Source organism: Sus scrofa, chromosome 2, assembly GCF_000003025.6.
Source record: "Sus scrofa isolate TJ Tabasco breed Duroc chromosome 2, Sscrofa11.1, whole genome shotgun sequence".
In the NCBI taxonomy this organism is placed as follows: domain Eukaryota; kingdom Metazoa; phylum Chordata; class Mammalia; order Artiodactyla; family Suidae; genus Sus; species Sus scrofa.
This window is the reverse complement of record NC_010444.4, coordinates 4,430,583-4,449,641: the sequence shown is the minus strand read 5'-3', so window position 1 is coordinate 4,449,641 and position 19,059 is coordinate 4,430,583. Positions and strand designations below refer to the sequence as shown.

The window sequence follows — 19,059 nt, the reverse complement described above, 5'->3', positions numbered from 1 at the left end:
TTAACATCTATAATAAGCAAGGTCACTCGCCTGCCTTGGTAGATGTACTGAAAATAAAGTCTTAACGAATACGCACAGGTGAGGTTGGGCTCATGTAATACTTGTCTCGCTGATACCGTGATCTTGGGCTCTGTTAGTTGTTAGTGTTCGTGACCTTACAAGTAGCGCTTGACTCTTGATTTGTTTCCCTAGGCAAGAAATTATAGAGCAGCTTCTATCAAATATTTTCCACAAGGAGAAAAATGAACCAGCCATAGTCAGTGCAATCCAGGTACTGCTGACTCTACTTGAGACTCGACGACCAACGTGAGTTTCCCTTCTCTCTTAGAAAGTGAGCCTTTGGGGTTTGCTTTAAGAATTTTTCAAAGCGAAGCATTAAGTTATTGGTTGATAGCTACAATATCACGCCCTTAAATTTCAGGTGCTGAATCTTTTTCTGCTATATAAATAGTTTTATATGAATGCGATACGTAGATGTAGTTTAAAAATACGGTTTGGTGAATACTGCTGGCAGTATTTGGGTTTTTGTAGTAGTTCCCAAAATGCTACTGTAATAAACAAAAATATGCAGAATAGCTCAAACACAAGAGAAGCTTATTTCTTGCTCACGAAAATTGAGGGTAGCTGTTCCTGGTTGCTGTGCACTCTCCAAGCGGCAGTTCAGGGACTCTTTGCATCTGTGCTTCCTTCCAGTGCAGACTGGCCTGAGGCTTCGGGCTGGGGGGTTTCATGTGTGAGGCAGTACAGGCCATTAGGCTGTTAAAAACAGATGGCGGGTGGAGGCCTTCAGACACATTCTGTGCTGTGTGTTTCAGAATCAGAAATACGGCCTCTTTTTCCTATTTGTGTGCTCTGGAAAAGCCGTTTAATATTTGTCAGACTTTATTTTTTACAGTTGATACCTAAAACTAATTTCCTTAGTAATTGTCAGAGTTCTCTAATTGATTCCTAGAGCATGAGAATTTGAAGAAGTGTATATATCTGTGTGTGTGTGTGTGTGTGTGTGTGTGTGTGTGTTCCAGGAATGTGGGGTTTAGAGAGAGGAATTTGTATTTTTTACCCATTCTTGGATCCATCCAGTAAACCAGAGGGCAGGAGGAGAGACGAGGTCTCCTGTCAACATATGAAAATACAGCCGTTACTCTTAATGATGTCATCTGGTTTCTGGCAAAATAGTAAACATAGTCTTAACCAATCTTCGCCTCCCAAAGTTCCTGTCTCTGTTCCTGGTTTTTTAATCTTTGCTTAATGATAATACATGGGCAGCGTGGCAGCACCGCTTCAAGTATGTTGTAATTTTGGGAGTGTAGCTGCAGTTTTGACTTTGTCTGTGTCTTCCCTGGTAAATCTTATCTTCAGTAATGTAATCAGTAACCTAAGGTATTACTCAAGTGGTACAGGACTGGTATCTTGCTACTCATGCCACAAGGCAGTTGCATCATCTCTGAAACTGGTTAAAAAGCAGGAGAGCTGCTGCTGTGAGACATATTGATGACTCTGGCTTGAGAAAGGAATAAATCAGAAAAGGGAAACAGGTTTGCTCATGGAAGAGAAAAAACCCACATAATTGCACAACTTAGAGCAAATGGAGGCAATACAACAATAAAAGCAATGATAGGAGGAGATTTCTCATCAGGAGTAAGTTATCCTTAGAGCACAAAGGTGCAAATACTAAGCAAGACTAAATTTAAAGAGGGTGGGGACAGGGGTGGGGAGGCGACCAAGATCTTAGCGTGTCCTTATGAGATTTCTGAATCCCTAGGATAAAGAGTAAATCCTAAAAATATTCGGATAAGAAAAAATCAGGTTAACTTCAAAGCAAGTCGGGTTGCCAGACATCTCCCTTATAAAGCTGAATACTCAATGAAGAGTAGGGGACAGGATCGTGACCCTGAAATACTTGGGTCGCTGTGTGAGGACAAGAGGAGTTTTCAAGCATATGGGACCTCATTGTTCCGTCTGTGTTCTGTTCCTGTGGTAAATTACTTGGAGATGGACTTTACCAAAGCCAGACAAAAATAAGGTAGCATAAAGAACTTAAGGAACTATATTGGTGAAGTTGACAACGAAATGAAACGGGCATGGGAAAACTAATGTGAGTATTAAAATCATGCTGAGTGAATAACTGATGGAGTTCCTGCTGTGGCTTCAGCGGGTGAAGAACCCGATGTTGTCTCTGTGGGGATGCGCGTTTGACCCCTGGCCTCGCCCAGTGGGTTGAGGATCTGGTGTGGCCGTGGCTCTGGCGCAGGCCGGCATCTGCAGCTCCAGTTCAACCCCAGCCTGAGAACTTCCACCTGCCGCGGGTGTGGCCCTAAAAGGAGTGTGGGGGATGAATAATTGAGTAAGTCAAATGTTGAAAAAAATGTGGTAAATTCCAGATTATTTTAATAAAACTCAAAAAATAAGGAGAAAGGGATGTTTGTGCACAATGTAGTTCTTCTGCCGAGGAGCTCTGGGGTACTTTGAAATACAGTTTCCTTGCTCCTCTGAAAAAGTTATAGTTCAGATATGTTTTATGAACCATGCAGGATGCTGATGGGTATGTAATGGGCAGAGCACCTCCAGTGCGGGGAGAGCAAAGAGACGCGGGACTTGGCACACATCCGTGAGCCCCTCAAGAAATGCTGGGGCCAAGTGGCTGAGAGGCCAGAGAAAGGCGCCCTTGCAGTGTAGCCTTGGGGGGAAATGCACGGTCCCCCGCCCCCGATCCTCCTCCATTCTTGCCCCTGGAGAAGGGAGGTCAACGCCGAAACCCGAAGGTGCAGGTGAAGGCCATTAGCGGTGGGAGGAAGGGACCAGGGAAAAACCTCTCTCCCACAGGACAGGCAGGGACACATGCAGGCCCGGGCTACCAGAGACCCCCGGCACGGAAGTAAGGGCAGGGTCTCTGAGGGGGCCCCACCCCTGCAGCCCAGGGACACTCCGCTGCCTGAGAGCAGGCGGAGCCAGAGCGGCAGGGCTCTTCTCCCTGCAGCCCTCCCTCTGGGCCGCCCTACGGGGAGCAGCAGCTGCTGGCAAGGAAGGGCTGGCGGGTGGCAGGGTGACAGGCGGCTGGCGGGCATGGAAGACCTTCAGCTCGGGCGGGGCCGACATGGAGGAAAACCTGGCAGCCCAGCCCCAGCTGTGAAGACAGAGTAGCTGGGGTCAGATGGGAAGTCTTTAATGCCCTGAGAGAAATCAGTCGCACAGCAGCAGCTCGGCCGCCAAGATAGACGGATCCCCAAACCCACACGCGAGACCCGCTTCGATCAGTTTCTCTCGTCTTCACGGCATCTCCCTGTTTCAGCCAAAACTTGCAGGACAGAGAGGCAGGATGCAAAGAGCGCCAGCAAACGCTCAGGAAAGAGGCATATTCAGTAGAACCAGATTCACATGTGTTGGGATGGTCAGGCCTGGAATTTAAAATAACTGTGATTAACATGTTAGAGGCTTGTGGGAAAAGTGGACAGTATGCGAACAGATGGAAAATTTTAGTAGCGACACGAAAGTTTCTAGGGAAATGCTAGAAGCGAAAAGAGACAGCAAATGGCGAGTGTCTCTGGGCGTATTTGTCACCTCTGACGTCGCCGAGTTTCCAGTCAGTGTGGACGTTAGGCATGACTTCTACCGAGGGGCGAAGAGTTAAACCCAAGAGATGGCTGCTTCGTGAGGTCCGGTACGTACCGCGCGCCCAGACCCCGCGCCGATAGCATCCGCCAGTAAGAGGAGGCAGGGCTGCCTGGAGAACTGGCTGGTGCTAGGACCGGGCTAAGCGGTGCATGCGAGGAGCCCGGAGCATCGTGTGGCGCCGCGAGGAAGGAAGGGCGCGACGAAGCCGCGCCGTGGGGCTGCGGGAGGGCTCCGGGGCCAGCGGGAAAGGCTCTGGTCAGCCAAAGCTGCCGTCCCTTGCTCACCGCATAAAGTGGTGCTGTGTCAAAGCAGAGTGTGAAACATCCAAGCCGACAGAAATAAACGATTGGGCGGCCGTGCGGGGAGTTGGGCACAGCTTCCTTCCAAAGATCGCAGCACGGAGGGAGTCAAAGAGAACCGGACGGGTAGTCTGTCAGTAGCAAACTCAAGTTTGACGGAGAAAGCTGACCGCTACGAGCTCAGCCAGGTGATCAAAGTCAGCAGACAGCCAGTGAGAAGTCGTGTGCGGGTAGCACCCTGGCTGAGATGTGGTGAAAGTGGCGTTGTGCCTGCGTGGTCTTCTCCCAAAGACCCGGGATCCTCAGAAAGACAGCAGCCCAGACCCCCCCACTCCCCAGGGACACTCTGTGAAGTAGCTGACCAGTAGCGTCAGCTCACAGCCACGAGGAGACGTGACAACTCAGTGTAAAAGTGGTGTCCCAGGCGGATTCTGGACGGAGGAGCAGCTTGAGATAAAAACTAAGGAAATGTGAATAAAGCATGGATTTCATGTGTGGGTATTGGTTCAGTGGTTTTGACAAATGTCAGATACTGGGGAAACTGGGTATGGGTCATAGGGGATCTCTCTACAGAAATGTTTGCGGTTTTTCTGCAAATCTAAAAACTACTCTAACAGAGTGAACATAACAGAAAATCAGTGAGAACAGTACCGGCAGCCCACTTGCCCTGACTGACAACACGGGGTGCTGCAGAGGCTGCGGAGCAGCGGGAACTCTCAGTTACTGCTGGTGGGAATGCAAAATAGAACAGCCACTTAGGAAGACAGAGTGGCAGTTTCTCACCAGATTAAACATGCTCTTACCGTGCGGTCCAGCAGTCTTGCTCCGTGGCATTTACCCAGAGGAGTTGAAAACTTAGGTTCACACAGTCCTGCACACAGTTGTTTAGCAGCTTTACCCATGCTTTTTGCCAAAACTCGGAGCAGCCAGGATGTCCTCAGTAGGAGGTAGGTCAGTAAGGAAGCTCTAGTTCATCCAGATGGTGGAATAGCATCCAGCCCTAAAGAGAGCGCGCCCTCAAGCCCCGGAAGGTCACGGAGGAACCTTAAATGCAGATGCACAGGAGGAAGTGAAAGAAGCCAGCGTGAAGAGGCTGCGTGCTACAGGATTCCAAGCACACGGCACTCTGGAAAGTGTCTCTTTACTGTGGAGACGCTGCAAAGGTCAGTGGCTGCCCAGGGTTGCCGGCGGGGATGAAGCGAACAGGCAGCGCACGGAGGAGGGCGGTGAACGTGCTCTGCGGGGCAGAACAACAGGTGCCCGTCCTTGTCCTGAGCCACGGCGTGGGCACCACCAGGAGCGAGCTGCAGTGTAACCGGGCGCTGGGAGATGATGCCGTGCCCATGCAGGGTCCTGGGTTGTTAAAATCCACCCCCCGGCAGAGGACGCTGATGAAGGAGGAGGCTCTGCATTTGTGGGTCGAGCGTCCGTGGGCGATTCTCTAACTTCCCCTCCGTTTTGCTGTGAACTTAAAATTGTTCTGTAAAAATAGTTGTAATAAAAAATCGCTGTCACTCACACAGACTAAAACCATGTGATCCCTTCACGATAAAACCTCTCGGCAGACTAGGAATAGAAAGGAGCCTGACACTGTAAAGTGAAATGGCCAAGATGGAAATAGCCCTTAAAATCAAGGAACATGGCAGAGACATTCCCGTCACCATCCCGTCAGCAGTGCAGTGCGCCGGAAACGGAAGACAAGGTGTCCAGGTTGGGGATTAGGAAGTGGGCCGTGGGGGCAGGTTTTTAGTAGAGCCGTAGCCAGACCTCGGGGTATCTTCCAGCACGCTCTCCGATAGTTCCTCAAGGGAATCGAGGTGTGTTGCACCAAAACTTGGAAGTGAGTGTTTCTGTGTCCGCCTCATCATCACCCAGCAGTAAGCAAGCAGGGTGTCTGGCGCGTGGATGAAGCAGCAGGGGTGCTTCTGGACGATGGCTGGCTCTTCAGTGGGGAAGGGCGGACTGCTGGGGCCTGTAGCAGCGGAGCTCCTTGTGTCTCCAGATCTGAGTTCACGGTAGCTCTGCTGGGAATGGCAACATGGTTCATGTTTTGGATTTGGTGGATTTTTACATACATTTTATTTATTTATTTATTTTTGTCTTTTTAGGGCCGTACCTGAGGCATATGGAGGGTCCCAGGGTAGGGGTCTAATTGGAGCTGTAGCTGCCGACCCCAGCCCCGCCAGATCTGAGCCTCATCCTCGACCTACACCACAGCTCTCGGCAATGCCAGATCCTTAAACCCACTGAGCAAGGCCAGGGATCGAACCTGCGTCCTCATGGATGCTAGTCAGACTCGTTTCCGCTGAGCCATGACGGGAACTCCGGATTTTTGCACGTGTTTTAAAGAATAAAAATGAGATACACCATGGGTATTAACTATGGTACCCGAGTCAAAAGTGGTAGGTAAACTGATAGTCACCAAGTATTAGACGAACAAATAAAATGTATGTGAATGATTAAGCATTTATTTTAGCATGTTTTTGTATGGGTTTTCACATACCTGGGGAAAAGCAGATTGTTCTGTAAATGTGGCTTAGAAAGTGATTCGCCACTTGGGGAAAAAATATCATGTCTCTGTTTGTTTTGCATAAAATAAATTCTAGATGAGTTGAATTCAAAATACTAGAGAAAAAGTATGCAGGTACTTGTAGAATTGTGGCTTAGAAAGAACTTTTAAGTATGGCTTCCTGGAAAGAAACTCTAATGAAGAATGCTGTATTTGGCCACATAAATTATTAACCCCTACACGTTAAAAAGCACGGCAATCAGAGCACGAGGCCTTTTCCTGCCCTCCCCTTTCTGGTATTTAAGTTTCTGAACGCTGTTCCACGTAGCGCTTAGAAAACGCTTGCCTGTGTGAAGTATTTCAGGGAAGAGCCCTCGTCACTGTGGGCGTTGTTAGCCTTCGTCCCCACCAGCGTGGTCCTCCAGCAGCCCTGGGAGAGGAGCCTCTGGTGGTCCCCATCCTGCCTAGTAGAACAAGTGACTGGTAAACGAAGAGGCGGGGTTTGGGCTCAGGCCGTCTCGCTGCAGCAGCTGCACGACTAAGCTCCGGTTCGCGCTGACACCCCCTCTCCAGGGTCGCTTAATCTGCATGTATACCCCCACTCGAGACTCTTCCCCCTCGTGTCCTTCCCCCCTCCTTTGAGCGGTCCTGTGCCCGGGACTTGGTTCTGCTGGTTGGGGTTTGGGAGTCTCATTCCCCTCAGCCGTCTTCCCGTGAGGAGTGGCTTGTGATGACTGTGGCTGGAGCTTAAGGTAGAAGAGTAACCTAAGCCTTTCAGTAGGAAGCAGTGCGGATGGCTCAGAGAAGCCGGTAGCACAGGTGCAGGCCTGTTGATGAACAGTCCCCCAGGCAGGCAGCGTGGCGCCTCCTCCTGCTGCTGTCCACGTCCTCCGGTTCGAGACCTGACCCGAGTTTGACAGGAGTCAAGGAGTTGGGAGGTTTAGTGAGGAGTGGCACATACTCTCCCACCCGCCACGGGGCCTTTGGAGTCAGATCAGGGTGACTGGTCCTCAGCAAGGTGATCTGACCCCTCTTCCTATCCCTCCAGAAATGTGGGGGCATCTCCCGCAGCTGCTGCGTCTGCCGCTGTCCACTGATAGGGAGCATCTTGAGCCGTTCCTTCTGAAATGACAAATAACATTGCTTTGTTTCAAGATTTGAAGGCCATATAGAGATCTGCCCACCAGGCATGAGTCCTTCGGCTTGTTCGGTCAACAAGAGTGTTCTGGAAGCCATCCGAGGAAGACTTGGATCTTTTCACGAGCTCCTGCTTGAGCCGCCCAAGGTAGGACAGCTGTCTTGAGCACAGCTCAGTGATTTGGTTTGCGTTGTTAGCGGTGAGACTGGCTGTGACCGACATGGCCAAAGTATATTGCTTTTGAGCCAGTTTTTAATTGGCTTTCATTTAAAACTGATGAATGGGGTAGAATTTAAATGAAGTAAAATATGTATCTGCCTAGGAAATTCAGCCTTTCTGTTCTTTCTATAAATTCTGGGTACTTACATACCAGTAGAATAAACCGTTTCCTTCTCGTAGCATGGTACTTTCCTATCTTTGAGGTGGAAGTTGGCCTTTCAGGAGTGATCTTTGAAGTTGGGTTGTCTTGTTCAGAGCTGGAGCAGTGTCCCTGCCTGATGGACATCTTATTTGACGAGGAGTCTGTTGACTGAGACTTGCAACGTGAGTTTTTCTCTCGGGGCGTCCGAGTGCTGATCTAAAAATGACTGTCTCCTCAGGCAGCTGCCGAAGGTGCAGACAGCAGGAGCTGCAAGAGAGGGGCGGCCAGAGTCCACGGTGGTGCCCTTGGCCACCACACGCCCGGGGCCGTGGACTTGACCTAGGGCAGAGGCTCTTGCTTCTGGCCTCTAAGGGTGGAAGAGAGGGCTCGGTCGGCTCTCCCACTGGGTCTTTCCTTCCGCCCCACGGCACTGCATCCAGCTCCCCAGGCCTGGCGCTCTTGTCTCCGTGGCCTCCCCCGTGTGAGTTACTGGGGACCTAGTGCGCTGTTCCTTCTGAATTCGGTATTTTCTGTTTAACCGTTTTGTGGAGGGGAGCAGAGACAGAGTTGTCCATTGTGTGAGGTCTAGTTCTGCGTCCAGAGGGTCTCTTCAGGTGACTGTGCTGCCAGGGAGCCGGCGGAGGTCCCCCTCGGCCGTGTCTTACTGCTGCACAGCCTGGGCTGGGTGCAGACCGAGTGGCTGGCGTGCTTGCCGTGGACAGGGCCTCTCTTTTTGTTTCTTGGCGGCATCCTCAGGCCGGACCTGGGAGGAAGCATAGGCGCGTGAGGAAGGGCAGTCCACTCGGGAGGACCAGGATCCAGAGGAGAGGGTGCCTCTGGCCTGTGTCTTGGGTCCAGGCGGGCAGAAAGGCAGCGGTCGTGAGGATACACGCTGCTTCTCTTCTCGGGCCTGATTCCACGGTGAGCTTGCACTCCCTCGCTCTCTCTGCTGGGAGTGTGGGCTTCCTCTGTCTGCTCTGACCACGCGATGGGGTGTGAGAGCAGGTCCATGAAGCTTTTCAGGGTGGCTGTTAATGAGGGCTGGGCTGCAGATCCTGGGGAGCCGGGAGGAGCAAGGCTGCCGTGTGGACGAGGACGCTGACAGAGGGCGCCCTCGTCGCTCCCTTATAGTTCACCGTCCTCTCCTGCCAAACTCCTGAAATCCTGAAACATTGTGAGTCTGTCTTCTGTGATTTCCGGGTACGGAAACGCCCCTTTGCAGACAGGAGCAGGTTTGAGGTTGGTCCTGTTTTCAGGATGCGATCTGGAGGCAACTTCTGAGTTGGTGTTTTTATCACAGACTTGGCAAAGATAGGACTGTTCCAGAACCGCTTGTAACTTTTCTTAGTTTCTTAGATTTCTGGTCAGGTTGGGAATATTGCCCTTTTTTCCATGGACTTCTGTAGCTTTCTGCTTTATTTCTATGGTGTTGGGCATGTGGAAGGCAGGGTGTGACTTGATTTCTTAAAAATTTGTGTGTAGTCCAGGGAAATGACTTAATTTCCCCCCTTCATGTGTATTTCATCACATCTTAAAGCTGTCAGGAGGCGTTTCGGGTTTTCCCGTAGGTGTAGCATTTAGGTCTCGTCGTGTGCCAGGTCAGTTTGCCTAGTGTTAGCTCTCACAGCGTTGTGTGCTGAGCGGAGTTTAACCGGAAGGCTTCCTCTTCCCCAGAAGAGCGTGATGAAGACCACATGGGGCGTGCTGGACCCTCCCGTGGGGAACACGCGGTTGAATGTGATAAGGCTGATATCCAGCCTCCTTCAGACGAATACCAGCAGCATCAACGGGGACCTCATGGAGCTGAACAGCATTGGAGTCATATTGGTAAGCCCTCCGGACAGACGTCCGCCCCGGCCCTCGGCGCTTTAGAACCTCACGAACGCCGTGTGTGTCAGCGACTTTGCTTGGTCCGAGTGTAAAAGGCTTCTCTATAGTTTTCCCCTTGAGTTTAGCACCCGTTTCGGATGCTTTTGACTTTAGGTGGGCATTTGCTGTTGCTGTGCCTAAGAATGGTATAGAGAATTTCCGAGATGGTTGAGATGTAGGCGTTTGCCCCGGGAGCTCAGTCTCACGTAGGTGATGGAGGGCGTGTGGTCACCGTCTTCAGGGACCACGTCACTGACTGACCGCTCACTGCCTTCTCGTCGTCATTAGCAGAGGGACAGACTTTACCCTCTTTCCACTTGTAGAGGGTAATGACTTGTCTTTTGATTTGAGTCCGGTTGTTAGTCTGCTGCAGTGGAAGCAGAGGGAGGGCAGGGAGAGGAAGAGCCCAGGGGTGATCTGACCTCTCTGGCCCAAGTCCCCGGCTCCAGGGTTTGTCCTTGGGCGCCACGGGCCTGGCTCTGCTGCCGGTGTGCGCTTGGTCCTGCCACTGCCCAGCGCCGATGGCACAGCGGTGGACTCTCAGCAGGTTTCACACCGCACGCCTGGCGGCGGTGGGCCTGCTGCGGAGGCAGGCCTGGGTGGGCGCTCTTTACCTGAAAGGGCTGCACGTGTGCTTCCTCTGCATTTCTCAGGTGATCCGAGTGCAAATCCCTGTCTCTGGGGTCATGCCCACAGCGGGGTACGTCCCTCGGCTCGGGAGTGGTGGAGCCGGGATTGGAGTTCACGCCCAGTTGTGACCCCAGGCATGCCCCGTCAGCCACACCAGTGTGCTTTCCGCTGTCACTGAGATACTTCTAGTTGTGTTTCAGCTGTGGGTTGAATGCTGTGTCAGTTGAGGGCGAAGAGAACGGGACCATTGTGGAGAGGGAGCAGACGAGAGGCCGCGAGGTGACAGGGTCTCTGGAGAAAGACGAGAGGCTGCAAGGTGACAGGTTCTCAGGTGGCGTGAGGGTTGTCCCCTGGGGACACAGTTTTTGCCTTGCCCTCCGGCTGCTGTGGGAAACGCTAGGAATCTGGCTTTCTACCCTTTCCACTCTGAGGGTCACCCTGAAGTCGCCACTTACCCGTCTTTAATCTTCCTGGTAGTAAGGATAGAGCTATTGATGATTCAGTCTGTCGTTAGTCTTAGAGTTACTTTCAGTTTTATAAACTCCTAAATGGATCGCCAGTCGTCACCTTTTCATTTTGAGATTAAACACCCAGCCTCCCCACACCCTGGAGACGTACTTCACGCGTTGCGTGCTTTTGGGAATTGCCTTTCCGTTCTGGTGATGCCCCATCGCTGCAGGGGGTCTGGAAAGCCCTTGCTCCTTCAGGAGAGCCACACGCCCCCACCTCCCGCCCCTTTCTCATTTGGCGCCATCGACTGACGGCGCCGTGGGTTTGAATGACTGGGTGGTTATTTTTAAGGTGTGAGCACCTTGAAACTGGAGACTGTGTTGTCTGTCTCCCATGTTGTACCTGAAGTCACCAGTAAACATTTCTTGAATCAAAATGAAATTCTCATAAATTTCTTTGAAAATTATTGGAAATCAACTGCACTTAATGTCTGTTTTTAGTCACTTTGAAAACAAAAGGTGCTTTCTCTCTGAGGAATTGACTGTTGTCTTTTTCTTCCTGTGTGTATGTGTGGCCTGTGTTCGAGTCTGAGCACATTCTGGCGTGTTGGATGAGCAGATAGATACCTTGCTATTTAGTCTAGGAAGGTGTTTGAGACTGCCTTCAAAATAACGTGTGTTCCCTTTAATCAGTCCTCTTGGACTGTGATCGCATCATTTTACCTGATTAATTCAGTGTTGGTGACTGGTGCGGAGGGAGTGGAAGGAAAGGAGGGGGTGTGGTGGCGTGAACACCGAGGTCACTGAATGAAGCATTCTTTTTCTCTTTTGTAGGACATGTTCTTCAAATACACATGGAATAACTTTTTACACACACAAGTGGAAATTTGTATTGCACTGATTCTTGCAAGTCCTTTTGAAACCACAGAAAATAGCACAATTACTGATCAAGACGCCACTGGTGACAGTTTGTTATTGAAACATGTAAGCTTACTTGGTGTCTTAATTTCTGCCACTCCTGGGTGTAGCACTTTCCTGCCTGAAGTGTGAAGTGAATTGAAGTTGAGAGGTGGGAGGTTAAATTTCAGAGTCTAAACATTTAACTGTCGTATTTCCATTGTGCTTTTTAAACCAGTGATTCTATAAATCATATCCTGGACCTTTAATCACCAAGTGAACTTTTTAAAGAAAAGCCTAAGTGGCCTGCTTATTTGGGAAAATTAATAAATGCAAAGACTTAGAAATCTTTTGGAGATTAAAAAGGACAATCCAGGAGTTCTCATCGTGGCGCAGTGGAAATGAATCTGACTGGGAACTATAAGGTTGTGGGTTCGATCCCTGGCCGCACTCAGTGGGTTAAGGATCTGGCGTCGCCGTGAGCTATGGTGTAGGTCGCAGACACGGCTCGGATCTGGCATTGCTGTAGCTGTGGTGTAGGCCAGCGGCTAGAGCTCTGATTCGACCCCTAGCCTGGGAACCTCCATAAGCTGAGGGTGCAGCCCTAAAGGGACAAAAGACAAAAAAAAAAAAAAGGACAATCCAAATTTAAATATTACCGAGGACCTTTGAACTGTGATTTGGCCTGCCTGCGTTTTTATTTCTGGTGCTGAATATATGACTGAAAGTTGGGAGAAGTGAGTTCTGTGCAGTGTTGGGCAAACCTCCTCTTGGGCTTTGTTTTCTTTTGTTAAATATAAAGTGATTTTACCAAGTCAGTCTGCAGGTTTCTTCCTGCTCTGAAATTTTGTGATTGTGTGACGTTCTGTAACTCACACTTGAGTTACTCCCAAGCCTTGAAGGTGGGAAAGACCAGCCCGGAGTAACTGAGAAGATGGGCGGGACAGACGACTTTGGCTAAAATGGGCATCGCACGTACGTTCCAGTGATGCTGCCTCAGCGCTTGTCATTGGCTGGCGGAACTTTGGCAACATTGTTTTTGGTTTTGCTTATTCTTTTTTCAGGGCCACACCTGCAGCATTTGGAAGTTCCCAGGCTAGGGGTCGAGTTAGAGCTACAGCTGCCTCCCTGTGCCTTGGCCATAGCAACGTGGGATCTGAGCCGCATCTGCGACCTGCACCCCAGCTCATGGCATCGTTGGACCCTTAACCCACTGAGCGAGGCCGGGGATCCAACGCACATGGTCATGGATACTAGTTGGGTTCATTACCTCTGAGCCACGATGGAACTCCAGGCCACTCCTGTTTTTAATATGAGTGCAGTGTTAAAATTCTAGATGAATTAGTTCATCTAGAAGTAAGTGTTGCTAACATTTTAAAAGTACAACTATTGCCGTGGATTGTGAGTTAAGTTTTTGCCAGGGCGTAATTGTCTTTATTTCGCTTTCATTTTGGTCAGGCGCTGTATTTCTGAGCCCAGATTTCCTGGCTAATAAAATCTGGCTTTGCTCTAAGTCAGTGGCTCACTGGTAGCAGTGCTTGAAATGTTATTTCAGTAGATGCCCTGCTGAAGACATAGATCCAGTCTTGAATCCCTGTAGTGTTCTGGGGGCTTGAGTAAACTTCTGATCGCAAACGAATTGTTTGACTAGAATTTGATTTCGCTTTAAAATTTTGACACCTGGACATTTATGTAAATGCTAACTGCAACATTCCTTTTTGTTCAGCTCTTTCAAAAATGTCAGTTAATAGAACGAATACTTGACGCCTGGGAAATGAATGAGAAGAAACAGTAAGTAAATTGGGTTTTGATAGTTCAGTTTGATTTTTTTTTTTTTTCACTAAAGAATAGTTGATTTACAGTGTTTCTTCTATTTCTGTTGTACAGCAAAGTGCTGTACAGGAGGAACCCAGGGCCCATCCATTCCAAATGCAGCAGTTTGCACCCAAAACTTCCAACTGCCCATCCGTCCCCCCACCCCATCCTTGGCGGTGGTCTGTCTCTGTTTTGTGGATGAGATAATCTGTGTCACGGTTTAGACTCCACAAATCAGTGATGTTGTATGGTATTTGTCGTCGTCTTTCTGGCTTACTCTGCTTCATATGAGAATCTCTAGTTCCATCCATGTTGCTGGAAATGGCATTATTTTGTTCCTTTTTGTGGTTGAGTAGTATTTCATTGTAAATACGTACCACATCTTCTCAATCCAGGCATCTGTGGATGGACCTTTAGGTGGTTTCCATGTCTTGGCTACTGTGAATAATGTTGCAGTGAACACAGGGCTGCACATACCTTTTTCAAGGAAAGTTTTGTCCAGATACATGCCCAGGAGTGGGATTGCTGGGTCAATGGTAGTTCTGTATTTCGTTTTCTGAGGAACCTTCATACCGTTTTCCATAGTGGTTGTACCAATTTACATTCCCACCAACAGCGCAGGAGGGTTCCCTTTTCTCTCCGTCCTCGCCAGCATTTGTTATTGGTTGACTTGTTGCGATGGCCATTCTGACTGGTGTGAGGTGGGACCGCATTGTAGTTTTCATCTGCATTTCTCTGATAATCGGTGATGTTGAGCAGTTTTTCGTGTGCCTGTTGGCCATCTGTATGTCTTCTCCGGAGAATGGTCTGCTTAGGTCTTCTGCCCACTTTTCAGTTGGATTGTTTCTTTTGTTGTTGTTGAGTTGTATGAGTTGTTTGTATATTTTTGATATTAGGCCCTTGTCTGTTACATTGTTTGCAAATATTTTCTCCTAGTCTTTGGATTGCCTTTTTCCTTTTTTTAATGGTTTCCTTTGCTGTGCAAAAGCTTTTGAGTTTAATTAGGACCCATTGGTTTAGTTGTGTTTTTATTGTTATTATTCTAGGAGGTGGATCAAACAAGATGTTGCTGTGATTTACGTCAAAGAGCATTCTGCCTGTTTTTCCTCTAGGAGTTTTATGGTATCTGGCCTTATATTTAGGTCTTTAATCCCTTGTGAGTTTATTTTTGTGTATGGTGTTGGATGGTGTTCTGTTTTCATTCTTTTACATGTAGCTGTCCAGTTTTTGCAGCACCACTTATTGAAGAGACTGTCTTTCCTCCTCTGTATGTCCTTGCCTTCTTTGTCGTAGATGAGTTGGCCATAGGTGCTTGGGCTTATGCCTGGGCTTTCTGTCCTGCTCCATTGAGCTGTATTTCTGTTTTGTGCCAGTGCCAGATTGTTTTGATGACTGTAGCTTTGTAGTATTGTCTGAACTCAGGATGTTCAATTCCTCCATTTTTGTTTCTCTTTTTCAAGATTACTTTGGCTATTTGGGATCTCAAGTGTTTCCATACAAATTTTAAAGTACCCTGTTCTAGTTCCGTAAAGAGTATCCTTGGTAATTTGATAGGGATTGCATTGACTCTGTAGATTGCCTCGGGTAGGGTAGTCATTTTGACAGTATTCTTCTAATCCAAGAGCCTGGTATATCTTTCCATCTGTTTGTGTCATCTTTGATTTCTTTCATCAGCGTCTTCTAGTTTTCAGAGTACAGGTCTTTTGTTTCTTCAGGTAGGTTTATTCCTAGGTATTTTATTCTTCTTTTTTTTTGTCTTTTTATGTCACCGCACCCGTGACATACAGAGGTTCCCAGGCTAGGGGTTGCATTGGAGCTGTAGCTGCTGGCCTACACCACAGCCACAGCAATGCCAGATCCAAGCCACGTCTGTGACCTACACCACAGATCACAGCAACGCCGGATCCTTAACCCACTGAGCGAGGCCAGGGAGCAAACCCACTAATCACATTCGTTTCTGACGAGCTCTGACAGGAACTCCAGTGTTTTATTCTTTTTTGATGTGATGGTAAATGGTAAATTTCTCTTTTTGATCTTTCACTGTTAGTATATACAAATGCAGGGGTTTTTTTAGGTTTGTTTTGTCTTTTTAGGGCCACACCTGTAGCATATGGAAATTTCCAGGCTAGGGGTCACATCGGAGCTGTAGCTGCTGCCCTACACACACCACAGCAACACAGGCTCCAAGCCACGTCTGCGACCTACACCACAGCCCATGGCGATGCTGGATCCCTAACCCACTGAGCGAGGCCAGGGTTCGAACCTGCATCCTCATGGATGCTAGCTGGGTTCATTACCACTGAGCCACGACGGGAACTCCAGACCTTTACTTCGAGGAGAACGTCCTCCCTTGCTCTGGCGGAGAACAGTGAAAATAAGCGTATGGCGCGAGCCACTGTGCAGCTGGAAGTGGTTCTGCAAGGTGCAGGTTGTTTAGTTTCCCTGGTAATTTGCTTGTAGAGCCCCGTCCGGAGGGAGACCAGGGTGGGAGTACGCCCGCCTCTGTCGCCGCCGCTGAAACTTGGTGGTCCTTTGCGAGTGGCCCTTTGTCTGAGAGCACCGGGGGCTGAAGGAGAGACTTGCTGGGTCAGATCCTCCTTGATGATAATTAGCACCTTTGCTCTTGTTACCCCAGGTTCTCAGTGAGGGGAAGAGTCACTTTGTGCATGGAACTCGAGGGGCGTAAAGTTGCCTAGTGTTTTCCTTCTTTCTGTCTGTCTGTCTGTCTTTTTAGGGCCCCACCCACAGCCTGTGGAAGCTCCCAGGCTAGGGGTCTAATCGGAGCTACAGCCGCCGGCCTGCGCCAGAGCCACAGCATCGCAGGATCCGAGCTTCATCTGCAACCTGCACTGCAGCACACAGCAACGCCGTATCCTTAACCCCCTGAGCAAGGCCAGGGTTCGAACCTGCGTCCTCGTGGATCCTAGTCTGGTTTGTTAGCGCTGAGCCATGACAGGAGCTCCCTAGTGTTTCCTTTCTTAGAAAATTTCTTTTAGCTGATAGGCAAGGTGCCTTGAAGCATTGGTTGATGCATGGAAGTAGCTTTGACACCCAGACTTTCTTTTCCAGTGGTGTTGTCTGGGACAGGCGTTCCTCTCTAAGGCCCTGGGAGCTTGTATGCCGTCCTGTAGATTCTGAGGCAGGCGGTGTGGTGGGAAAGCCTCCCAGGGCATGTACTGCTGGGGTTTGGTTTTAAGGCAGGCTTATTGAAGGGCACGTTCCTAGGGATTCTGACACATGTGTGCAGTGGTGTAACCACCACCGTCAGGGCGGAAGCTTGCCATCACCCCGTCACCATGCCAGTGCCCCTTGGTAGTCTGACCTTTCTCAGGGTGTCTCTGCTCAGACTTCACCTGCTGTGCCGGGAGGGCTGGGTAACTGGGGGGAGGGGGGGGTGTCAGCTTTACTTTCTGAGGTCTGATTGTTAAAAGCTGCTTGTCAACGCTGATTAGGTTTTGCTTTGACTCTGTGGGGAAAGGTGGCGTTTGGTTTGAGTGTGGCAGGCGCTTAGTCTTGGCAGATCTCAGGCACTTTCCTTCAAGTGGGGCTCTTTTGAGGTCTGTCTGTGGCCAGACTGGCATCTCTGGTCATGTCCGACCCGCCTTAGCCTTCCTTCAGCCCCTCCCTCTCTCCGTCCTCACCTGGCTCTGTGCTCTGCTCCCCTTGCGCTCCAAACTCTGAGGGCCTCCAGCCTCGAGGCGTCCTCCTGAACGCGCCGTGTAAGGTCTCTCGCGCAGGAAGTCTGAGGACCGCCGGGAGCCCTGGGCCAAGAACCTTGGAGATGGGGTTTGTTTTCATCTGTGGGGTCTTGAGGACAGACAGCAGCGTCTGACAAAGAAGGTGCCCAGGAGGCACGCTCGGGTCTTGGCATCTTAATGTGGCACTAATAGAGGCGCTGAGCAGCTCAGCTGAGGTCAGGCCTCTGACCCTTCGGTGTCCCCAGGCCCTCTAAGCAGGTGTTTTATTTTCCAGGCAAACCTTTAGGATGGTTTTTAGGGGCTCCTGGAAGATTGTCCCTCTGCACAGAGACTTCTTCGGTTTCATAGAATTTAAGTAACGTATTTCTTAGGCAGAGAAATCACAGAGGTGTGATGTGAGAAGTTTATCCAAACGTAAAGCTGGGTCGTAGTTGCCAAGATTGGACCCTGAGAGGCGGGAGGCATGAGGAGCGGTTTGTACGTCTGTGTTCCCAGCGGTACCTGGGCCACATACGAACTGCCTGCCTCTCGTCTTGGCCAAGTCCTCAGATCACCCAGTATTTTTAACTTGAGAAATGCCGCGGATAGAGAATTGATTGATAGGGTTAAAATTGGATGTCTCTTAGCAAAGGAACCAGCAGAGTTCTCACCTGGGTTCCTACAATCTGTTTAAAGTCTGAAACATAGTTTCAAAGAAAGAAAAGTCTCAGAAACATTGGGCCTCAGTGAATGTTTCTGATTTTGTTTTTAAAGGTAGTATGTTTTAGAAGATTGACGATTTGACTCTTGGAACAATATTTGCCCTGTTTAAGGTGGCTGCAGTGTCAGTTTGGCTAGACGACTTCTGCCACACTCCCGCCTCCGCCCGACCTGGTGATAGCCCAGCACCTTCCCTCTGTGTCCTTTCTTATCTTTAGTGCCTCGGTTTTTAGAACAGTTGCTTAAATCCACCTTGGTTCGTTACCAAGCTGTTCGTCACTGCCTCTTCTCGGGGGTCTGAACACTTGTCCTTTCCCCTCGTCAGGGCCGAAGGAGGACGCCGGCACGGCTACATGGGCCATCTGACCAGGATAGCCAACTGCATCGTGCACAGCGCCGAGAAGGGCCCCCGCAGCGCGTCGGTGCAGCAGCTCATCCGAGGTAATTGCGCTGTGGGGTCCTGATTCCACTCCGGGTGGTGTGGAGAAGGGGGTAAGGTAAAGTGGAAATATTCACAGCGTTGTTACTTGCTGTCTGAGGGGCTCCTTGTATTTCCAGATTATTGGAGTTTGAAAGAGGCTCCCGAGAGTGTGCCTGAACAGTGTAGTTCTTTGCTGTGTCTCTCTTCTTGTTTCTGCAGTCCTTTTGTTACGTGTTGGCAGGCTCAGCTGGTAACTGGAGTTAGCCACTTTCATTCTCTGAGTTTGCTCAGTGAAAGTGCCTTTGGGCCTGACGTACTCGTAGGCTGACAGTTGAGCTTCTTGAGCTGTAATTACTCTTGCTTTTATTTCTTCTGAAGGCCCCTGTATAGCCTCTGGATTGAGTGCCTTTAATTGGCATATTAAAACGTTTATCAGCAACTTCTCCATCTCTTTATTCCTGAAACAAGGGGTATTAGCCAGTGTCCTACGGGACCCTTTTGTACTAGCATTTGAATGTCATCAGCCCAAGCTTACTTGGAAGAAACTGCGTGGATGCCTTTTACCCTGGCACCCAGGCCAAAATTCGCCTCCTCCCGTGCGGGCACTGAGACCCCTGTGTGCTCCAGGTGTGGTACCAGCAGACACCCTAGCCCTCTGACTT

At 49.7% G+C, this 19,059-nt stretch overlaps 1 protein-coding gene across 26 annotated transcripts in view; it reads left to right on the top strand.

Moving 5' to 3' along the window:
• PPP6R3 (protein phosphatase 6 regulatory subunit 3) overlaps window positions 1–19,059 on the top strand; it is a 128,752-nt gene that overhangs the window by 73,780 nt on the left and 35,913 nt on the right. For 22 of the 26 annotated variants that reach the window (XM_021082696.1, XM_021082707.1, XM_021082705.1 and 19 more), the window contains 6 exons: window positions 193–306; window positions 7,576–7,705; window positions 9,594–9,746; window positions 11,702–11,851; window positions 13,491–13,555; window positions 18,302–18,417. In XM_021082696.1, the coding sequence (XP_020938355.1) occupies window positions 193–306; window positions 7,576–7,705; window positions 9,594–9,746; window positions 11,702–11,851; window positions 13,491–13,555; window positions 18,302–18,417 (728 nt within the window). The remainder of the gene's footprint in view (window positions 1–192; window positions 307–7,575; window positions 7,706–9,593; window positions 9,747–11,701; window positions 11,852–13,490; window positions 13,556–18,301; window positions 18,418–19,059) is intronic. The other 4 variants (XM_021082706.1, XM_021082712.1, XM_021082717.1 and 1 more) reach the window with 1 other exon arrangement.